This window comes from Pteropus vampyrus, unplaced genomic scaffold, assembly GCF_000151845.1.
Source record: "Pteropus vampyrus isolate Shadow unplaced genomic scaffold, Pvam_2.0 Scaffold95, whole genome shotgun sequence".
Lineage (NCBI taxonomy): Eukaryota > Metazoa > Chordata > Mammalia > Chiroptera > Pteropodidae > Pteropus > Pteropus vampyrus.
This window is the reverse complement of record NW_011888876.1, coordinates 968,057-988,477: the sequence shown is the minus strand read 5'-3', so window position 1 is coordinate 988,477 and position 20,421 is coordinate 968,057. Positions and strand designations below refer to the sequence as shown.

General features: G+C 52.9%; 1 protein-coding gene across 6 annotated transcripts in view; it reads left to right on the top strand.

The window, feature by feature from the left end:
* Positions 1 to 3,698: 3,698 nt before the first annotated feature.
* The window catches only part of MIGA2 (mitoguardin 2), a 42,788-nt gene continuing 26,065 nt past the window's right edge, over positions 3,699 to 20,421 (top strand). For 2 of the 6 annotated variants that reach the window (XR_896100.2, XM_011364140.2), the window contains exons 1-11: positions 3,700 to 3,861; positions 6,389 to 6,628; positions 7,412 to 7,622; positions 9,276 to 9,388; positions 10,340 to 10,457; positions 10,852 to 10,988; positions 15,402 to 15,519; positions 16,763 to 16,863; positions 17,457 to 17,572; positions 18,538 to 18,610; positions 18,804 to 18,890. Coding sequence is in view for 4 of the 6 variants with exons in the window: in XM_011364140.2 (XP_011362442.1) it covers positions 6,533 to 6,628; positions 7,412 to 7,622; positions 9,276 to 9,388; positions 10,340 to 10,457; positions 10,852 to 10,988; positions 15,402 to 15,519; positions 16,763 to 16,863; positions 17,457 to 17,572; positions 18,538 to 18,610; positions 18,804 to 18,890 (1,170 nt within the window). In the remaining 2 variants the exon portion in view is untranslated. The other 4 variants (XR_002781328.1, XM_023532981.1, XM_011364142.2 and 1 more) reach the window with 3 other exon arrangements.

The window sequence follows — 20,421 nt, the reverse complement described above, 5'->3', positions numbered from 1 at the left end:
AGGGGAGCGGCAGAGCTGAGCGCGCCGGCTCGCTGCTGCTCGCTGCTGCCCCCTGCAGGCTCCGCCCGCCTCCTGCCTGGCCTCTTGGCCCCTGGCCCGTTCGTGCCTATTTATCTTTCTTTGTCCTTTCACACCCCCGTGGTCGGCTAGGCCCTCTGTCTCACTGCTTCTTGGCCTTTTTGGCCCTGTGTCTGTCTGCACCACCCACCGCCACCACCTTGACCACTCCGGCACCACTACTCTTCTGCCCCTGACCTTGGTGACACTAAGGACAATTGAGCGGGGACAGGCTTGCTAAGGACTCTCATTCTTCTAAGGCTGGGGCACTGGGGAATGGCTGTTTGTCTCCCTGGAAGCCCTGCGAGTTCCCAGAGTTGAGGGAGGGTGTGCAGAGGGGTGACAGGGAGGAAGGGACCGGAGGAAGGAAGGCTTTGGTTCTGCCCAGGTGGAGGACCCTGCTACCCTCAGAGAACAGCCATGTGCAGATGTAACCACACGGGTACTTTATTTCTTTAAGATAGATTTTTCTCTGATTCAAGCAGGTTTTGCCTAGTATAATAGCATTGTGATTCACTTGTTTTTCCCGCCTTTATCCTGCCACCTTTGTTTGCCTATTCCCTTAATCATTAAGCCTTACTTAACCTTTTAAGAATAATGCCTCAGATCTATCGATCATGAGAACAATAAGTTTCCCTTAAATTAAGGATTGCGCATTGGCTTCAGGTGTTTTTCAGGCCCAGCTCCATGAGGCGGAATGGGTCCAAAGGGATGACTCCATGGCTGATTCCAGAACTGGACATGATGGTCAATTACCCCAGCCCTGTCCAGTCAGTAGCACCCACTGCTACCCCAACTACCTTAGTTTCCATGACTAAGGATTTTCCCTCTATGAGATCTATCCCCTCGAGACACCTGAGGGAGCCAGGTCTTTGAGTGGTAGCTCACCTGTGTCTCCAGGACTTGCAACTCTCTACAATAAACCTTTACTTTCTTTGCTGCAAAACCTGTACGTATCCTATTAGACTTAGACTCACGCAGACAGGCGGACCCCTTTGCTCTAGTAACACAGACCTTGATGCCAGCTTCTCACATCCCCAGACAGGCAAGGGGATGGCATGCACATACACTCTACCTCCCATGGGGCTTGGAAGGAAGCTTGTTACCTGTCTCCACCGTCCTTGCTTTCGACCTCTAGGCTTCATCTTTTAACCTAGTGGGGAGCTCTGTTCCTGAGCTGGTACCCTCTCCTCCCTGGCTCTGTCCCTTAGATACCTGACTTTATCTCTCTACACTTACCCCAGTTCCCCATCATCTACCCTAGCCTGTCTGTGTAAGATGAACCTCAAGTCACCTGGGGTTTTGGTCCTACTCCCAGCCCTGGTTCTTTCAGTGCAGGTGGGGCCCAGACAGGTGTTTTGAAGAGCCTCCAGGTGATTTAAATGTGCACTCCAGGTTTAGAACCACTGGTCTGAATTATTATGTATATAGAGCTATCATTTCATGTCAGTCACAAACCTGCAGTTCATCTTTTCTTTGTATTTCTTTGTGTATTTCTATGTGTTCACTATGTGTTTCTATTCGTCTGTATTGATCATTGACTCATTTACCAGTGTCTATAGGTAGCTGACTATATTATTCATTTAGCCAGCATCCAGCCATATTATCTTTCAACAGGCCTATATCAATATAGTTACACATTCACTTACTTAATGAGTCACATTGAACACTGTTAAAGAAAAAGTATTCATGATGCTTGTTAAAGACGGTAAAGAAGTAATAATAAGAAATAAAGAAGACTTTATTCGAGAGAGACGAGTGCAGTGGGGTTTTGCAGTAGGAGAGAGATCAGGTCCAACCCCAAATACAATAAGGACAGTGGAGATTTATAGCCAAGGAGCAGGGTCGGGCAGTGGATGGAAAATGACTAAGAGGAAACATCAAGCCTAGCAGGATTCTTGCTGAAGGCAGGCTGGAATGATAATCTATGGAGTATGTCCGAGGATGATCAGATACCAAGAGTAAGGGATTTTTGCTAAACTGACTCAGCAGGATTCTTGCTAAAACTGGACTCTATAAGGATGGAGATGGAAGCCCAAGATCACGTCTAGTTGAGCAGTGGGCCCAGAGGAACTGACCCAAGTTTGGTCAAAGAAAAGTCTTTGTCAGCACCTATTATGTGCCAAGCACTGTTCTAGGCACAAGGCATGCAGCAGTGAACGAATCAAGGCCTCTCTCCTCTTGGGCAAATATATATAACATGTCAGGTAACAAGTCCTAGGAAGAAAAACCGAGCAGAGTAGAGCAAGAGAGTGGGTACTAGTTATTGCTGATCTTATAGCTGTCCCAGTCTAAATGTTTCACTTATTTATCAGCTTTACACGGGACGGATTTTCTAATAGCAATGGCCAAAATGTCCTAAGCCCATACCAGGCCCAGCACTGAGAACTTTTAAGTGAATAATCAATTAAGATCCTCATAACAGCTCAGAAACAATCATCCTCCTCATTTTAGGGGCCAGGAAGCTGAGATTTAGAGACATTAAAGGTCACAGAGGAGGAAGTGGAGGATTTAGCCCAGAACCCAGGCAGTCCAGTGGTGGAGCCTGCTCTCCTTCGCTCTGGATCCTTCTTCCTTGGCTCACTGGCTGCCACTCTCTCCTCTCTCTGCCACCTTGAGTCAAAGCTGCCAGGTTCTTTCTTGCCTCTAGGTCACAGCCCATGGTGCTCCTGCAACTCCTTCCTCTCCTTTCCTCTCTGTCCAGTTAATTTCTGCTCATTCTTCAGGTCTTCGTTTGGATGTCGCTTTCTTTGGGGAGTCTCTCACCTCCCCATGTGAGCCCAAGTGTCCTCTTGGGATTCCCACATTCCTGAGTTTCCTCCAGCAGAGCAATATCACACCAGATTGTATTTAAATATCTTAATTACACGTATCTTGTCCACCACTATGCTCCCATGTCCGGCCAAAAGGCTGGCACACAGAAATATTAGTTGTCGCATGAATGAAAGAATGTGACCTTACTGACACGTATATTTTAAGAACTTAGATGTGCCCAGCTCTTTGCAGTTATAAAAGGGCTGCCACACTGTATCTTCCCAAGCCCCACCAAAGCCCTGTGACTCTGGCAAGGCAGGAATTCTAATCTCGTTTTTACAGAGGGGTAAACTGAGTTAACAGAGACCTGAAGTGGCAGAACGTGATCCCAACTCAGGTCGGCCTGATTCCAAACCCAGTGTTTAGAGCAAGGCAAGTTGGTCAGAATTTCATCACTTGACTCTAACGATCAGGGAGACATTGTCTGGTAGAGGAGGTGCGGCGCTTTTGCAAACAACTCCAGAAGATGGAACGTGGCAAGTGTTTAAGAGGATGCTGTGGGAGTTAGAAGCGGCGGCATTTAAATGTGGGTGCTTGAAGGGCGGGAAGGACTTGTCCGTGTGGGAAACGGCATCGGTAGGGGGAGCCAAACACGTGGGATCAGATAGCCGCAGCTTTAACAAAGCCGGTTCAGAACTTGATGGCTCCTCCCCAGCCTCTGTAAGAGCGGCCCCGCCCCGCTCAATCAGCCTCCCGTGTCAATCTAATTCCTCTGGCCAATCATAGGAAAGAAGAAAAGATCACTTCCGCGCCTCAACCGCACTTAGGGGGCGGGTCAGAGGGACCGAGGGAGACTAAATTGGTCACGTGACACACCTCATTTACGGGAGGTCAGAGCGGCGCGCAACGATTCAGCAACGCTCATTAGCTAGGAGAGGGGTTGGCGCTGCGTGAGACCACGCCTCCCCCCTCCCGCCTCCCCTGCCTAGAGCTTGGTTGCGCGGACGCCGGGGAAGGAGACGCTGCCCTTCCGCGGCGATGGGATCCCGGGTGAGTGGCTGCCGGGGCCGAGCCCGCCGGGCGGTCGGGCGGCGCGGCAGGGCCTGGAACTGAGGCTTGCAGCGGGAGGGCGCCGGGCCTGCGCGGGGCACTGGGTAGGGGCGCAGGTGTCCGGGCTCAGCCGGACTAGAAGGGCCCGGCTTGGAATGAGCAGGTACCTGGCCGTGGGCGGCGCGAGAGGTGGAACGAAAGGTACCCGGTCAGTGAGGAGATGCCCGGGCCTGGAACGTTGTGGGGATCCGAGCAGGGATGCTGACCCGGGCTGGGAAAGTACCCGGGATGGAAGGAGTAGGTGCGCCAGCCGTGGGCGGCGCCACTGGGCACCTGGACGACCCTCGAGGATATTCTCGGGGTCGGAGCAAGAGGAGAGAGGGCCTGGGTCGGGCTGCTCGGGGAAATGTCCGGGATGGAATGAGCACATTCCAAGACGGGGTATTGCTGAGGTCCAGTGCGGTAGTGCCCGGTGCCCGCCCGGTCAGACCGGTGAGGTGCCAGAGTGGGGTGAACTGAAACTGGGCGGAGGGTGGCCCCAGGGTGTGCCCGGGCCGGGGTCATTGCTGAGGTCAAGGCGGAAAGGGAGATTGCTAACGCCAAAGTCATTAATGGGATCGTCCAGGGCAAGAAAGGAGGTGCCCAGGTGGAAAGTGTGGGCATCCTGGCTGAGGGCGTTTTAAGTGCTATGGTGGAGGTGGAATGAATAGGTTCTCAACCAAGGTTGTAGGACAAGAGAGGTGACAGCCCAAGTGGGGATGTCATTAGAAGTGTCCACCGAGTGGGGACACTGCCGTGGGCTTGTCATCATGGAGAATAGGTGGAGGCTTCTTCCCAGGTGGTGCCGGGGGATGGATAGTATGTGGTCGGGCTGGATCTGGATCCATATCTGGAGTGAAGCAGGCTTGGGGGACAGTTGTTAGTCACCTTGTATCTGCTGCTCTTCCTCTTGGTTGGGGCAGCAGTGATGGCTCTTGACTTTTCTGCAGACAAATGCCAGGTCTCTCAGCCCTGTCTCACTCCTGGAGCATGTGTTCCGGTTCATCTTTATAATTCTATGTGGGCTTTTCACTTGGAGACCCAGAAGTCCTTCAGATGTGTCATGGAGGGAGAGGTGGCAGTTGTAGCAGGCAGCTCAGGGGAGACCCCATAGCCTTGAGATCCCCCAGAGCTGAGGTCACATCCCACCTTGGCCATTTACTCAGTGACCTTGGTCAGGTCACTTACTTCTCAGAGTCTTGGTTTCCCCATCATATACAGTGGTCGTCCTGGGGGTTCTCTGAGTGAGTAGACTCAAAGCCCTCTGTGGAGAGCCTGTCCCAAGCCTGGCCTGTAGTAAGTGCTCAGGAAGTAGCTGCTGGGGGAAGTGAGAGGGATGGCTTATGATATTAACCCTGGCCTTGACCACTGGCATTCACATAGCTCCATGTGCAGCCTCCTGGCAGAATGTCTCCTACCCCTGACAATGTGACACTTTCCTCAGCCCGCCTCACACACACCACAGCCCAGCCCTAGAGCTAAGCTGATAGGATCAGTCTTCCTTCTCACTTGCTGGGGATATGCTGTTTCTTGTGTTGGTTCAGTGACTTTGGCCGCCATCCCAGGTAGACAGGGTCTGTCCTGGCCTGCATGTTCCTTCTGCTTGAAGTCCCAGAAGACCTTAAAGGCATCCTTGGCCTTGGTGATGGCGGTTGGGGAGCACCCTGTGGGATCTTTGGGACTGGGCTATCTGTGGTTAAGCCACTTATTTGTTGGCTTTGGAATGGGCAGTGGGTTCCCCTGGGGGTCTCAGAAGGCCCCACGGGAAAGTTGCCTTTGTAGTCTGTGGTTCTTCTGGCGTTTGCCACTTCCTGCTCCATGTCAAATTTGGCAAAAGGGTTGTATTGAGCACAGTCTTGGTCCAAGTGCTGACTCTGCCTCATACCAGCTGTGTAACTTTGGACTTCTGACAGCTCTCTGAGCCTCAGTTTCCTCTTGGAAATTGGCAGGGGTGGGGGCGGGGGAGATAGAGAACTACTTCGTAGAATTGTCATCATTCAGTGAAATAACATGTGAAGAACTCAGCACAAAATATACACAAACGGGTAGTGGCTATTATTTAAGGAAATATCCAGTTATTTTTATAACACAGTCCACAGGAAGTAAAACATTCTTGGCTTTGTGGGAGGTGAAAGATGTAATGATTCTCAGTCAGAGGCCTGACCCTTTAGAGGCCTGAGATTTTTGTTTAGCAGGCGAGCCATGAAGTTTGAGAGTGACCTATCCGTCTCTCCCAGGCCCTGGGTTCGCTCTTGGGTCACTGTGCCATAGACGCTGCCTTCTGTTCTCAGGGCTCATGGTGGGCAGAGAGTCTGTGGGGCATTTGGCTGCCTTCCTGCTGCTGAGTGCAGAAGGCCGTGGCCGGGTTCCAGACCTGGCATTCCCGATGTAGGCTTTGCTCCTGCCTCATCCCCCGGGGCACTCTTGTGCATTTCTCTGCACTCATGTACACACATCCTTTTGTCTGACTTGGTCATCTGTCTCTCAGCTCTGTGGAGGGACCCTCTGGTATGTGCATCCCTGTCTTTCTGGGGCGTGGACGGTGCCCGGGACCCAGCTAGCAACCAGTTGAAGACGTTCTCCTTGGAAGCACTTGGCCCCGAGGGCTCTTGCCTGGTGTGCTGGTCCTGCCATGGCCTTCCGGAGGACTGAGGGCATGTCCATGATCCAGGCCCTGGCCATGACAGTGGCCGAGATCCCTGTGTTCCTGTACACAACGTTTGGCCAGGTAAAGATTGGGTGCATCATGGTCCTGCCCTTTAACCACTCTGATCCCTGAAACACTTGGCCACTTGGCATTGAGAAACCTGGGCTCTCATTGCTGCTGCCCCGGGCATCTGGTGTCTCCTCTTTGAGGAGAGTAAGAAGGGGACTGGGTTAGAAGTCTGGGGCCTCAAGCCTGGTCTTCACCTGCTCACTGCACACTGCACGTGTCTGTGCCAGCCGGGCCTCTTGACACTTCCCAAAGCTCTGCCATGGGGGATGCAGCCCCATCACGGGGCTCCCAGTCCAGCAGGTGGAGGGTGAGGGTGGAGCAGGGACATGTACGGATGGGACAGTCGGTGGAGTGAATGTCATCATCTTCGAGGAGTTACTAAGAAGTGGAGCTGGCAGACCTGGGTTTGATTTCTGTCTCTCTGTCACCTTGAGCATGTGTCTTAACCAGTGTGAGCCTCAGATTCCTCACCTGAGAAAGGACGGGCATTCAGACAGGTAATGCAGGTCAAGTCCTAGTGCAGCGCCTGGCATAGAGGCACTCAGTCACTGCAGCCGTTAGAATCATGACCGACAGTGTTAGGGACACCTGTTGGACTGCAGCTGCAATCTCCTTGGCTTTGCCGTTTTGCCGTCCCCAGTCCCTTTACATCTCTGGGCTCTACATTTCAGAGGGGCTGGCCATGTCCCCTTTGTCTGATGTGTCCCCTTTTCCTAGTGCTCCCCCCGGGCAGCTCCGCCTGCCTCAGGGCTCTCTTGGGGAGACATAACTGGCTGCCTCTCTCTTTGCCTACAGTCTGCATTCTCCCAGCTGCGGTTGACACCAGGCCTACGGAAGGTCCTCTTCGCCACGGCCCTGGGGACTGTGGCCTTGGCCCTGGCCGCCCACCAGCTGAAGAGGCGACGGCGGAGGAAGAAGCAGGTCGGCCCCGAGATGGGAGGCGAGCATCTGGGCACAGTGCCCCTCCCCATCCTCATGGCCAGGAAGGTCCCGTCGATGAAGAAAGGTAGGTGTGAGGCGGTGAGGAAGAGCCTGACCTGGTGTCAGGTCCCAGCTGGGCCCCTATTAGCTGTGGGATTTCGGGCTAGTGTGACATTCCGTCCCCAGGTTGAGAGTAGAACTTCCTTCCCTGAGTCCTTGTAAAGATTTGGTGAGTGATGTGGCTGGACACATGTGTCCAGTAGGTGGCATTTGTTCTCATTATGTGAGGACCCTTTGGGAGCATCTGGGTCCAGAGGGGGCTGGTGGGAGTGAAGTCCTCCGGCTTAGGAGCAAGAAGGCCCCGTATGGTTCTTGAGCCATGTGTTACTCCCTCATCCCCTTCTTTTTTTTAAAATTAAATATTACTTTATGTACAGCAAAAGTCACCTTTTTAGCATACAATTCTATGAGTTCTGACAAACACATACAGTCATATAATCAGCACCATAAACAAGAACTGTTCTCTTCTTCCCTAAATCCCCCTGGTACCTTTGTAGTCAGCCCCTCTCTCCCAACCCCAGCCCCTGGCAGCCGCTGAGCCGTTTTTGTGTCTGCTGGTGTGGCGTTTAAAATCTCTATGGCCTCCGTTAATCTTGTAACCCAGCAACCCGGCGTTTGCCGGCCTGAATGCGGTTTAGATCTCTTTTCCAGGCAAGGAGTTCTCCTAGGCTCCCATCTGGGGAGGAACCTGTTTCGGGTACCTGAAGTCTCCTTGTGCAAAAATAAATTTTCTTTCATTTTTTTTTCCTCCCACTTTATTTTTTTATTTTTTTATTATGGTGACCTTAGTTAACGAAATCCAGTAAGTTTCAAGTGTACAGTTTAGCAGTAAGGCATATATATATATATTGCATTGTTCACCACCCATAGTTAGATTTCTTCCTGTCACCACAAATTTGACTTTTTTGACCCCATCTACCTCCCCCTTCCCCATCTCTGGTAACCACTGTCGTCCATGTCCACGAGTCTCTGTTTGTCTGATTTGTTGCTTTTAGTTTTATATCCCACATATAAGGGATATTGTGTGGTTTTCAACTTTTTCTGACCGGCTTAGCAAAAACAAATTTTCATGGCGGATTATCATCGCAAAGGGGAGTTTTATCTTTACAGCTGCAAAAACGTTTTTAGACTAGAACAGGACCTGAGCAATGCCGATTAGCTGGCTTTCCGCTTCGCATTGGTCCCTGGGAAACCTGGAGCCACTTTGGCACCGACCTCCTGCCTGCCCTATACCACCGCCCGCTCTGGTTTCACCTGACTTTCCCTTCCCTACTCTTCTCACTTAAAAAAAAATCTTCGGTATATTTTTAGAAGTTGTTGCCTTGAATCCTTTTTCGGAAGGAGAATTGCAAATCCATCACTCAAGTAGCAGCACAGGGGAAGGAGAGGAAGAAGGAGGCAGAAAAGTAGCCGGCTCCCACGCTCAGCCTTGTCGCGGCAGATCTGGACCCCTCACTCGGGCCAGGCCCCGTGCTGGCGACAGGGGTATGGTAGTGAGCAGGACGGCGGGTGGGGCCCAGCACTGTCCCGCTGAGGATGTGTGCTCAGGGTGCTCTGCCGTCGCCCTGACGACTTAGGAGGTCAGGACAGGCTCCAGATGTGGGGGTGGGGGAGGGCGCTCAGAGAGGAACAGAGGCTGGTGGGAAGGCTGCGTGACCCGTCCTTCTGGTCCCCACAGGCTACTCCAGCCGGAGGGTACAGAGCCCTAGTAGCAAGAGCAACGACACCCTCAGCGGCATCTCCTCCATCGAGCCCAGCAAGCACTCGGGCTCCTCCCACAGCTTGGCCTCGGTGAGGACAGGGCAAGAGGGGGGGGTGTCAGGGAGCCTGTCACGGCCTGAGGGCTCAGTTCCTGGCCACCAAGCTGGGTCTTGTCTCTGCCCTCAGTGGGCTTAGTCATTGGGAGGATGATAGGAGTAGAGATTTCATTCAGTCTTTCATTCATTCACTCATCATCCATCCATGCGCTTTCAGAGGAGTCATTCATCACTCACTGGGTGCCAGGCATCGGTGAGAGAAAGGCAGACAGGTGCAGAAGAGCAACTTGTGGCCTCTTGGGGGAGATACTTATCTGTGCAAGTTCGTTCATTCATTCATTCATTCATTCATCAGACTTAGGGCAAGTAGCTCCTTTGTGGCAGGGACTCTGCTGAGGATACAGAGCTAAGTAGGACAAAGAGGAGTTTATTTTCTCTTGGGAAATGGCTTTTGGCTCATTGGCTCATCCAGTTACTAATTCATTCAGCCAGTGCCAAGCCCCAGCTCTGAGCCAGGCCTGCCCTGGGGACCCAGGGGTGAGCAAGAGATGGCTCTTATCCTGGAGGAGCCGACAGCCTGGCAGGGCAGGTGGCCACTCATGTGGGCGACAATGGGCCTGGCTGGCCCATATGTACCAGGCACTCCTTCAGCCTTCCTTTCAGGTGACTGGGAGAGACACCCCGGAGTGATCTGTGAGGAAGGGGCCAGGGTGGGCTCCGTAGCAGGCTGCAGGGTCCCGGGCTGGGCCTTGGCCTCGGTATTTCCTCCCACCTGGGCAGTTTCTGTGAGGTGTTGTTAGGCTCTCGGAGTCGGTGGACCCGGCTGTGCTGAGGGCTTGGCCGCTGCAGTCGGGCTGGCCTCAGGGGTGGTGTCTGGAGAGGGAGCGTGGCATGTGTTCAGACAGCAGGGGAGGCTCGGGTACAGCAGGGGGTCTGGGAAAGCTTCACCCCGTGCCCTCGGGTCTTTGTGCTGCTTGGCACCCAGATGGTGGCGGTGAACTCATCCAGCCCCATGGCTGCGTGCTCGGGACCATGGGACACCAGAGGGATGGAGGAGTCTGTGACCACCAGTGATGGCAACGCCGAGAGCCTCTACGTGCAAGGTACACGCGGCGGCCGCCTCAGGCTCTCTTGGGGCAGGGCGGGGGCGACAGGGAATGGCCCTCTGAGAGCCCAGGCTGGGACCAGAACACTCTTCCAGGTGCTACTTTGCAACCCCCTCCTTCTGCCCCACCCCAAACCCTCATTCAATGGTTCCCAGCCATTTCTGGACAGGGGATCATCTGTAGGAACCATTCTGATCTGAGCGAAGGCCTGTAAACTGACAATCCTGGAAAAAGTGATCAGGACCCAGCCCCACGGTCCTGCCCGTCCTTGTCCTTCAGGGCCTTCTTGCCTCCTTGCTCTTCTGAGCCTCTTCTTGAGGGACACTGTGTGGGGCCCAGCTGCTCTCCCTCCGCTGGGGACCTGACTCCCTTCTCTCCCACCCATGCTCAGGCATGGAGCTGTTCGAGGAGGCTCTGCAGAAGTGGGAGCAGGCGCTGAGTGTGGGGCAGAGGGGGGACAGTGGCAGCACCCCCACACCAAGGGACAGCCTCCGGAACCCCGAGACTGCTTCAGAGGCACTGTCTGAGGTAAGGGTTCCCTACCCCCTGGCCATGGAGAGGGTTGGTGGGTGGCCAGAGTTTGGGAGGCAGCCTAGCAACCCTGCCTTATGCCAGCCAGGCACTCGTCCCCTTGGATGGGACTATGCCTCTTAACCAGAACGTCAGTCCAACCAAGTAAAACACTCACGCAACGGGCTTAGCACATGCCTGGCCCTTGGTAATGACGCATTAAACCACAGTGACATCCATGCCCTGATCCCGACCTGATTCCCGCAGGACCGGAGGGAAAGAGCCTGTGTTCATAGTTGAAAGGCTCACACGGCCTTTGTCTCGTCTTTTTTTTTTTTTTTTGTACTTTTTTGGGGGGCACCATCCAAGCTTTCTACAGTGAACGTTGTTTTTTCAATATCAGGAAAGAGAAAGTAAAAAAGCTAAAATAAAGCATTTTTGTGAAAAGCGCACCAAGTATATGTCCTAGGTTGGATGTTCACTGAAGCATTATTCTGTAACAGTTAAAAACCAGAAAAACTGGGAACTGTCTAAATGCCCCTCACTGGGGGTCTGGAACACCATGCAGCCGTTAAAAGGCCAAGGGAAGCCGTGTGGGCTGATAGGCTGCTATCTCCACGCTATGTTCTTAAGTGAAAAAAACAAGTCGTGACCCGTGTTACATTTTAAAAAGACATGCATCGTGCATCTGTATGCCTCTTGGTAACCACTGGTATGTGTGTGCATTTTTTACTTTCCTCTGACAGATGCACAGCAAATTGCTAACAGTGATCTGTGAGGAGAGGGCCTGCACGGGAAGGTGGAAAAAGGCTTTTATTGTACTTTTCTGTACTTTTTAGTCCCTTCTTTACTGTTTGACTTTTCTGATTTTGAGCATGTGCTTATGGGCACAGTTTGTATAAGTGGTAGCATTGAGGGCTGTTTCTGTTTTATTCTTTATGCTTTTCTGTATTAAAAAAACAAAACACTCTCTGAGTTCCAGTCCTCTGCTGAAGTGAGATCAAGCGAGGGGGCGTCACTTTGGGGAGCAGTCTGACAATATCTGGTGAATCAGGGGCTAGCCAGGAAATGGGGCCAACTTCATGTGTTGAAAAAGAAGGTGTTTAGTTCAGGGAATTGGTCGCACAGGGAGGGAGGCGCTGCAGGGCCTCAGGGCCAGAGGGGACGTGCCCACAGCCCAGTGGGGCAGGGACGTGGCGTGAGGGGAGAGTTCTCTGCCCACTTCCCCTCCCGCTTCCCTCCACCTGCGCGTCCATTGGCCCGGAGTCTGGGAAACAGAGTTTGCAGCTCCAGGATGTGGATACTCCGGGCATAGCTGGTAACAAGTCGAGGGCGTATGTACCCTTTACCCCAGCTGGGAGCCCGTCACACAGGCATGACTGCCTAGTCATAGGACACAAAGGTTGGGAAAGGCCCAGGGTACAAGAAAGCCTTCAGTCCCCTGGGGGCACTGCATCGGGTCAGCTCTGCGGGTGGGCGAATGGCATGCGTTAAGACAGGGAGGTGCAGGGAGGCGCTTTATTTCCAGAATTGTATTTTTTGTTAATTCTACCTCTTAAAATTATAGAACTTTCATTGTTTTTCTTATTGCGAAAACAAGTAAATATTCCTTATAAAATAGTGAAAACTACGGAAGTAGAAAAGAGCGGGGGAGAAAACAGCCCAGGCTCTGATCGGACAACTCATGTAGGGTGATGTGGGCCGCGACCCTCGACCTCCCTAAGCGCTGGTACCCTCAGTGGGACGCCGGTGCCAGCCATGTGGTCCTGGCCCATAGCAGCTGCTCAGTAAATGGCCTTCGTCATCGGCAGTGTCGATGCTCAGAACCCTTCATCCGGACAGAACCATGCAGTGTCCTTCCAGCCATTTTTCTATGCTAAACATTTTTTTAACAAGTATATTGAAATATAATTCTCATACCATGAAATTCACCAATCGAAACTGTACAAATTCAGTGGCTTTTAGTATATGCACAGAGTCATGTGAATATATGACACGATCACAATGAATTTTAGAGCATTTCCATCATCCCCAAAAGAAATTCCTTGTTCTCAGTAGTCACACCTCCCCTCCCATCCATCCATCCCCCGCCCCCAGCCCTAGGCAGCCACCGATCTACTTTCTGTTTCTTTAGATCTGCCTATTCTGGACATTTCTACAAATGGAATCATATAATATGTGGCCTTTCGTGACTGGTTTTTTTCCCATAACATAATGTTTTCAGGGTTCATCCTTGTGGTAACGTGGGTCACTGCTTCATTTCCGTGTTTTGCTGGGTAACATTCTGTTGTATGGATGGGCCACCTTTTACTTATCCATTCATCGGTCGATGGACATTTGTTTCTACTTTTTGGCTTTTATGAATAATGCTGCTATGGATACTTGCATATAAGTTTTTGCATGGGCCTGTTTTTAACTCCCTTAGGTTTGTCCTCAGGAGTGGAATGGTTATGTCACGTGTCAAAATGTCTTAACATTTTGAGGAACTGCTGGGCCCTTTTTCCCAGCAGCTGCACCATTTTATATCCCCACTAATGCTATACGAGGGTTCTAATTGTCCACATCCTTGCCAACACTTGTTATTATCTGACTGTTTGATTCCAGCCATCCTGGTGGGTGGGAAGTGGTATCTCATTGTGGTTTCGATTTGCCTTTCCCTGGTGGCTAACGATACCGAGCATCTTCTCATGTGCTTATTGGCCAATTGTATATTTGGAGAAATCTCTATTTATATCCTTCCCTTTTTTTAAATAAAAAAATTTATAAAACTTTATTTGAGCCAAACTGACAATATATGCCAGGGAGCGAAATCTCAAATGCTCTCCCTTTGTTTTAATTTTAAATTGGTGGTTTGTCTTTTATTCTCGAGTTGTAAGGGTTCTTTAGATAGTATCGATACAAGTCCCTTATCAGAGATGTTATTTGCAAATATTTTTCTCCCATTCTGTGGATTGTCTTTCCATTTTCTTGAGCGTGTCCATTGAAGCACAGAAGTTTTTAATTTTGAAGTTCAGTATATCTATTTTTCCTTTTGTCCTTTGTGCTTTCAGTGCCATATCTAAGAAATTGTTCCCTAAGCCAAGGTTGCTCCCCAGAGACAGAGCTGGCAGATCTCTGCCAAAGCTACAAGACTCTGCTGGCCACGTGGGGCGGAGTCTGGCCCTATGGGAGAACTGAGCAAAGTGGCCAGTGAGTCTGGGGTCCCAAGGGCCTGGGGCTGCATCCGAACTCTTCCAGGTGCTACCTGGGTGGGCCAGGCCACTTAACCTCCTTGAGTTTTCTCTGTGAAATGGGATCAGAGTAATGCCTGCCGGGAGGCTGAACAGCCAGGTGCCTGGTCCAGGGTAAGCGCTCAGTGAAAGACAGTCATTTCCACCGTTACCGTACCCGACTGAGCTTTTCTGGCTGTTTCTCCGCAGTGGCCTCAGGCCCGAGTCAGCCCTTGTCCCCTCCGCGGGTTCTGATTACGTGTAAGTGCAGGACCTGGCAGCCTCTGTGGAAAACGGAGTTGGGCCTGCTTGTGCCTGGGCCCTCGGTCCAGAAGCTCCTGGGGGCAAAGGAGCAGTGTCCCCTTCTTCCTCATGCCCCGGCCTGGAAGCTGAAGGCAGCGAGGAGGTCACAGGTCACAGGCTGCTGCGTCTGGGCGCAGTGCCTACCCAAGCACCCATAGTTAAGAGCGGCAGTGAGGTTTGAACCCAGCTCTTTCTGGGCTCCTAACTGTTCTTATTACAGTGATAATAACAAGTACAATAATCATTATAATAGCTAACACTGACTGGTTGTCACCACGGGCCAGTCTTGTGTGAAGTGCTTTGCGTATTCTACCTCGTTCATGTTTTCCCAAAGATCCCAGGAAGTAGGCGCTCTTATCTTAGTTGACGGATAAGGAAACTGAGACTCAGAATGGAAAGTTATTTGCTGAGGTCACGCAGTTTGGATCTGGTAGCGCCAAGGTCTAAACCCAGGTCAGCGTGGGTCTAGAGCTGTGCCGCTCTATATCTCATTTAAAAGTTTCTAGAAACCCCACGTTAAAAAGTAAAAGGAAACAGATAAGTTGATTTTAATAATATATTTTATGTAATCTTGTATATCCAAAGAGTTACCATTTCAACATGTAATCAGTCGACATGAGCAATCACTGAGATCTTTAATTGATTAATTCATTTGGCACTTAGTGTTTGAAATCCACTGTGTATTTATATTTCCCACCCCACTCAGTCGCAACCGGCCACATTTCAGGGGCTCACTGGCCACGTGTGACTAGTGGCTCCTGTATTGGGCAACTCGGGTCTAGATCTCTGCTCTCACTGCTGGGCCCCAGAGCCTGCTCCCCTTCCCCAGGGGCCGATACCCACCATCGTTGGTGAGAGAAGAGGCCATCAGCATGGGGAGCTTGGAGGGCCTGGATTGATGGTGACGTTTTAATCACAGCCAGAGTCACAGCGAAGAGAGTTTGCAGAGAAGCTGGAGTCTCTGCTGCACCGGGCCTACCACCTGCAGGAGGAGTTCGGGTCCACCTTCCCATCTGACAGCATGCTGCTGGACCTCGGTGAGCCGGGCCCCCTGCAGGCTGTGGCGGGGTGGGGCCAGGGCAGAAGCGGGGAGGCGGTGAGAGATCCGGGGTGTGACTCCTTCCATGCATCAGGCAAGCCAGGGTCCCCAGGGCCTTCAGACCTCTGCTGGTCCAGAGTCGTATTGCACAGATGGGGAACCAAAGTCCCTGGAGGGACAGAGACGTTTCCTTACGTGTAGCAGGCAGGAGCAGAGCTGGCGTGAGGCCCGGGAGCCCCATCTCCTTGGGAGCCCCATCACCTTGGGCTTGTGCGTCGACATCTCCCTGATGACTGTCCTAGGCCTGTGGGTTGAGCCCTCTCCGAGGGCACTGGGTAGGCAGAGAGGACGGCTCACATAGAGATTAGCCCAGAGCAGGCCACAGAGCTGAGAACACAAGTCTTGCTGTTACCCTGCCCTATCCAGGTAAAGGGGCGTGACGTCACCCAGGGAATGAAGTTACTCAGCCAGACAGCCAGTGCTGCCCTAGTGCCCACTGGGTGCCAGGCCCCGTGCAGTCAGTCAGCGGCCCCCAGTGCCCTTCCCTGGGTGCTGTCAGCCCTGAGGGGAACAGTAGACTTGAAGGTCCAGCTCCCTGGACCTCTGGCCCTACCGGTGGTGACACAGGCCCAGCACGGGCTGGCTGAGGTGACACATCCTCCCACAGCCTCCCCCTGAGAGGTAGAGGTATCCTGCTTCCTCTGGCCTCCCCATGTGGCAGGGAAGTCTGGTGCGGCTCTCGGGCTGTGGCCTCTGCTTATCTGTTCCACAGGCTGTTCCTAGGCGCCCTTGAAGGCACAGACCCTCTCAGCCCTTAAGCGGGTGGGGATGGGAACGTAGAGTGAGTGGTCCATGGACTCCCTTGAGCCCTTTGGTATAAATGGCTAAGTTTCAGCTTGTCAGAGAGGGGTAGCGACTTGCCCAGGGCCACATGGCTCAGCAGAGTCTGCCCCTGTAGAGCTCAGGGATCACCAGGCCTCAGGGTCCAGTGGTGTGGCCATGGGCAGGTCCCCTCAGCAGCCTCGTTTGCACACCTAACTGTGCGCACGTCCAAGGATGTCGTAAGATTGAAGGTGGCCGTTCATTTGCCCAAGGTCTTCAGGCACAAGTGCTCAGTAAACAGGAGCTTTGTGCTGGTCACTGTCATCCGCCCAGAATGGGCGTTGTGGGCTCTGCGTGTATGTATCCCACTCGGGGATCATGGGGGTTGCAGCTCAGCCTTCTCTCCCTGTTCTTCCCAGAGCGGACCCTCATGCTGCCCCTGACCGAGGGCTCGCTGCGTCTGCGGGCGGATGATGAGGACAGCCTGACTTCAGAGGATTCCTTCTTCTCTGCCACCGAGGTGATGCGGGGTGGCGGGCAGGTGCAGAAGGGCGGGCGGGGTGAAGGCCAGGCCTCTGTGCGACCTTCATGGCGAGCACTGGGTCGTGGGAAAGTGGAACCATTTCCTCCCACGGGAGCAGAATTTGGCGGTCACCAAGTGCTGCTCCCCAGGGACTCCATACCGTTTCCGGGCCTAAACAGCGAGGCCTGAGAAGCCAGCGGTCATAGGCCATGGGGGTGAGGGCAGGGGTCCCTTCCCTCCGGCTCCAGCCCACGCTGACCCTGCCCTTCTCCAGGCCGCATGCCTGTTGCTTGGCATTAGTCTCCTGCCATGGCCACATGTTAGTCCCAGCTGTCCGGGCCCAGGGCGGGAGGGTGTGGGCACAGGTCCAGTAGATGGTCCCTTTAAGAAGGGCCCTGGAGATGGGGACACTGAGGGCCAGATCTGGACTCGAACCCAGGCCTCCTGCCTCTTAGGCTAGCGTTCTCTCTGACATCCCCTCTGAGACTGATGACCTCTGGGGTGTCCCCCAGGCAGGCACCTCCAGCCCCTGGGACACGGTTGATACAAGCTTTGACATGCACCCCCCCCCTTCCTCTGTGCCCTCCCAGCTCTTCGAGTCTCTGCAGGTTGGCGATTTCCCGATCTCACTGTCCAGGCCCGCCGCCGCCTACGAGGAGGCCCTGCAGCTGGTGAAGGAGGGGAAAGTGCTCTGCCGGACCCTCCGGTGAGCATGTTGGTGGGGGGTCAGCCAGGCGGTGTGAGCCCTGCCCGCTTCGGAGGAAGCTGGAGAGGCCAGTGGTGCTTGGCGAGGATCAGCTGGGCCAGACTGGCCGAAAGCCGTGGTGGGCTGGCAATGGGTCCGGGCTGGCCCGAGCACCCAGGCAGGCAGGTCTGGGATTGACAGTGACAAAATAATCGAGTTAATTAATAAAATAACAAAAGAGTTCACACTCGTTCTAAGCTCTCGGGGGGTCCAGTCACAGAAGCGCAGTGGGCACTGCTCCTCAGCCCCGTGTCCAGGTTCAGCCCCTTTCAGCAGCGGTCCGGAAGCCAGGCTTTGGGGACAGACAGACCCGGATTCTCTCCAGGTTCCGCCACTTCGTACTTGCCAGTTCTCTTAGCCTCAGTTTTCTCATCTAGAGTACATTTAGGGTTCTTATTCATCTTAATTTTTCTGTATGCTATGAAACTCAGAACTTGGCTTTTGGTCATGGCTCCAAATTCAAGTTATGTGTGTTTAAAGTTGTCTGATGAATGGTGGAAAGCTCTGTGATTTGGATCAAGGGCAGCCAGACCAGGCGCCTCCAGCTGCTCTTGGAAGCCTGGCCCAGGGCGGGCAGCAGCCCCTGCCCTGGCATTCTGCCAGCTGGGAGCAGTTTGGCCATTTTGGTCCTTCGCCAGTGAGGGTCTTTTACTATTTGGGGCTTAACGGAGGCTGAGGTCACCTGACCCCCAGTGACCAGACCTGCCTGGTGTGCCCACTGCCGTTTAGGCTGACATGTCTTCAGCTTCCAGTTATCTACTTCCTTTGGTTTGGGGGATACCAAGGGGTCTCCCGGAGAAGGCCAGGCACCTGCCTAAGGTCACCGTGCCAGGCCGAGGCAGGGCCACTCGGGGGCTCCGCCCAGACCCCCACAGGGCATCGCTGGGTGGGGCCCAGGTGGTCTGACTGTCTGTTCGTCCCCTCAGGACGGAGCTGCTGGGATGCTACAGTGACCAAGACTTTCTGGCTAAGCTGCACTGTGTGCGACAGGCCTTTGAGGTACGTGTGGTGCAGGGGCACGGGGAGCATGGAGCTGGGGATCGGGGCAGTCAGGCAGGTCTCCTGCTGGGCCCGCTGCCATACCTGGCCCTCTGTGCAGATGAGTCACCCGCTTGGCACATTGACCTGCCCTCCCCATGGCTGTGGGGGGCTGCCAGCCCGGCAGCTCACCCCACTCCCTTCCGTGTTCCAGGGCCTTCTGGAGGACCAGAGCAACCAGCTTTTCTTTGGGGAGGTCGGCCGGCAGATGGTGACAGGCCTCATGACCAAGGCTGAGAAGGTAGCTGGGGGTGGGGGCTCTTTTTTCAGGTTTCCTTCCCCCTCACCTAGTTTTGTTTATTATTATTTTGTTTTACTTTTATTTGATTCTGTAAAAAAACAAAAACAAAAAACAAAAAACAACAAAAAAAACACCTCAATCTGAAATCAAGCTGAAGAGCTTCAATTTTATCCTATAGGCTGTGGGAGAGCTGGGAAAGGCGCTGGGTTATTTTCCTGTGCTGATTGAAAAATATGGCTCTGTATTACTTTTTATTCCTGATTACAGTATAGAACAGCTTTACGAAATTCACTATGAAATAACAAACCATAGAAAGTCTCTCTGAAGCCCACCTGCCAGAAGGAGCCACTGCCCAGTCTGATCTATGTCCCACTCAGTTTCATGGACTATAAGCCTTGAACTTGTTATCTGATTTCCAAGGCTCATACTGCTGTGCAGCCTTATTTCGCTGGAGGAGAGTGTGTCTTGTCCATATTTTTATGTCAGTCCATGCAGTTACGTTGAGCGATTGTATCGTACCCCGTTGTGTCCAGTTCTCCTGTGGATGGGCATTTGGCTTGTGTCTGGTTTTCCATGGTCACAGATATCACTGTTCTGACCAGTCTCTTATGGGTCTCTCTAGCTACCTGTGAGGTTTACTCTGGGGCAAAGCCCTGGATGTGGCAGTACTGGGTCCTGGGCTCAGTATTAAAAAGGCTGGCAGATCTTGCCAGTTTGCCCTCTTAATAACTTAAGTCTCCACCAACAGTATCAGAGTGTGTCTCCTTACATCCTGGCCAATACTAGAGATTAGTAATCTTTTTCATCTTTATTTTATCCACACTTGATGTTTCTTTGATCATTAATGAGGTCGCTTACATTTCCACGTCTATTGGCCACTGGTATTTCTTTTCTTTGACGGGTTGAGGAAGGCTCTTGAACACGCCTCTCCCTGCTCAGGCCTTTCTCTTCACGTGCAGAGCCAATGGTTCTAAAACTCACCTCTGACCTCGTCACCCAACTGCTGGAAACCCTCCCGCGCTCCCGCCGCCCTCGGCGTGAAGGTTCGGTGGCCTGCCACTTTGCGCACTTTGTCCCGTCCAGACTGAAGGGCTCTGGGCTTCTGGTGTACACCACACTTGCTCCCCGATCAGGTCCTTGCGTGTGCTGGTTCCTCTGCACAGTAATTCTTTGTCATTAGCCACTTTGTGATAAGATATACATATAGGAGACTGCGAAGTGTGTCCATGGGGTTTAGTGGGTGAAAAGATGAACTGCTGTGAACCTGGCACTCAGGTTAGAAAGCGAAACATACACCAGTGTCTGGAGGCTCCCCCTCCTTCCCCCTCTGCCTTGGTCACCCATCTTCTGAGTCCTCGCCAGCCAGCTCTTTCCCTAGGAGGGTTTCACCTGACTTGTCCCCTGGGGCCCAAGTCCTTGTGGTCACCCCACCCGGAGTGGCCCCATCACCCCGCATCCTGCTTGTGGGTTGCCTCGTCCTCATTGCTCAGTGAGCCCAACCCCACCCTGTTTACATTTCGGCGGACGTTCG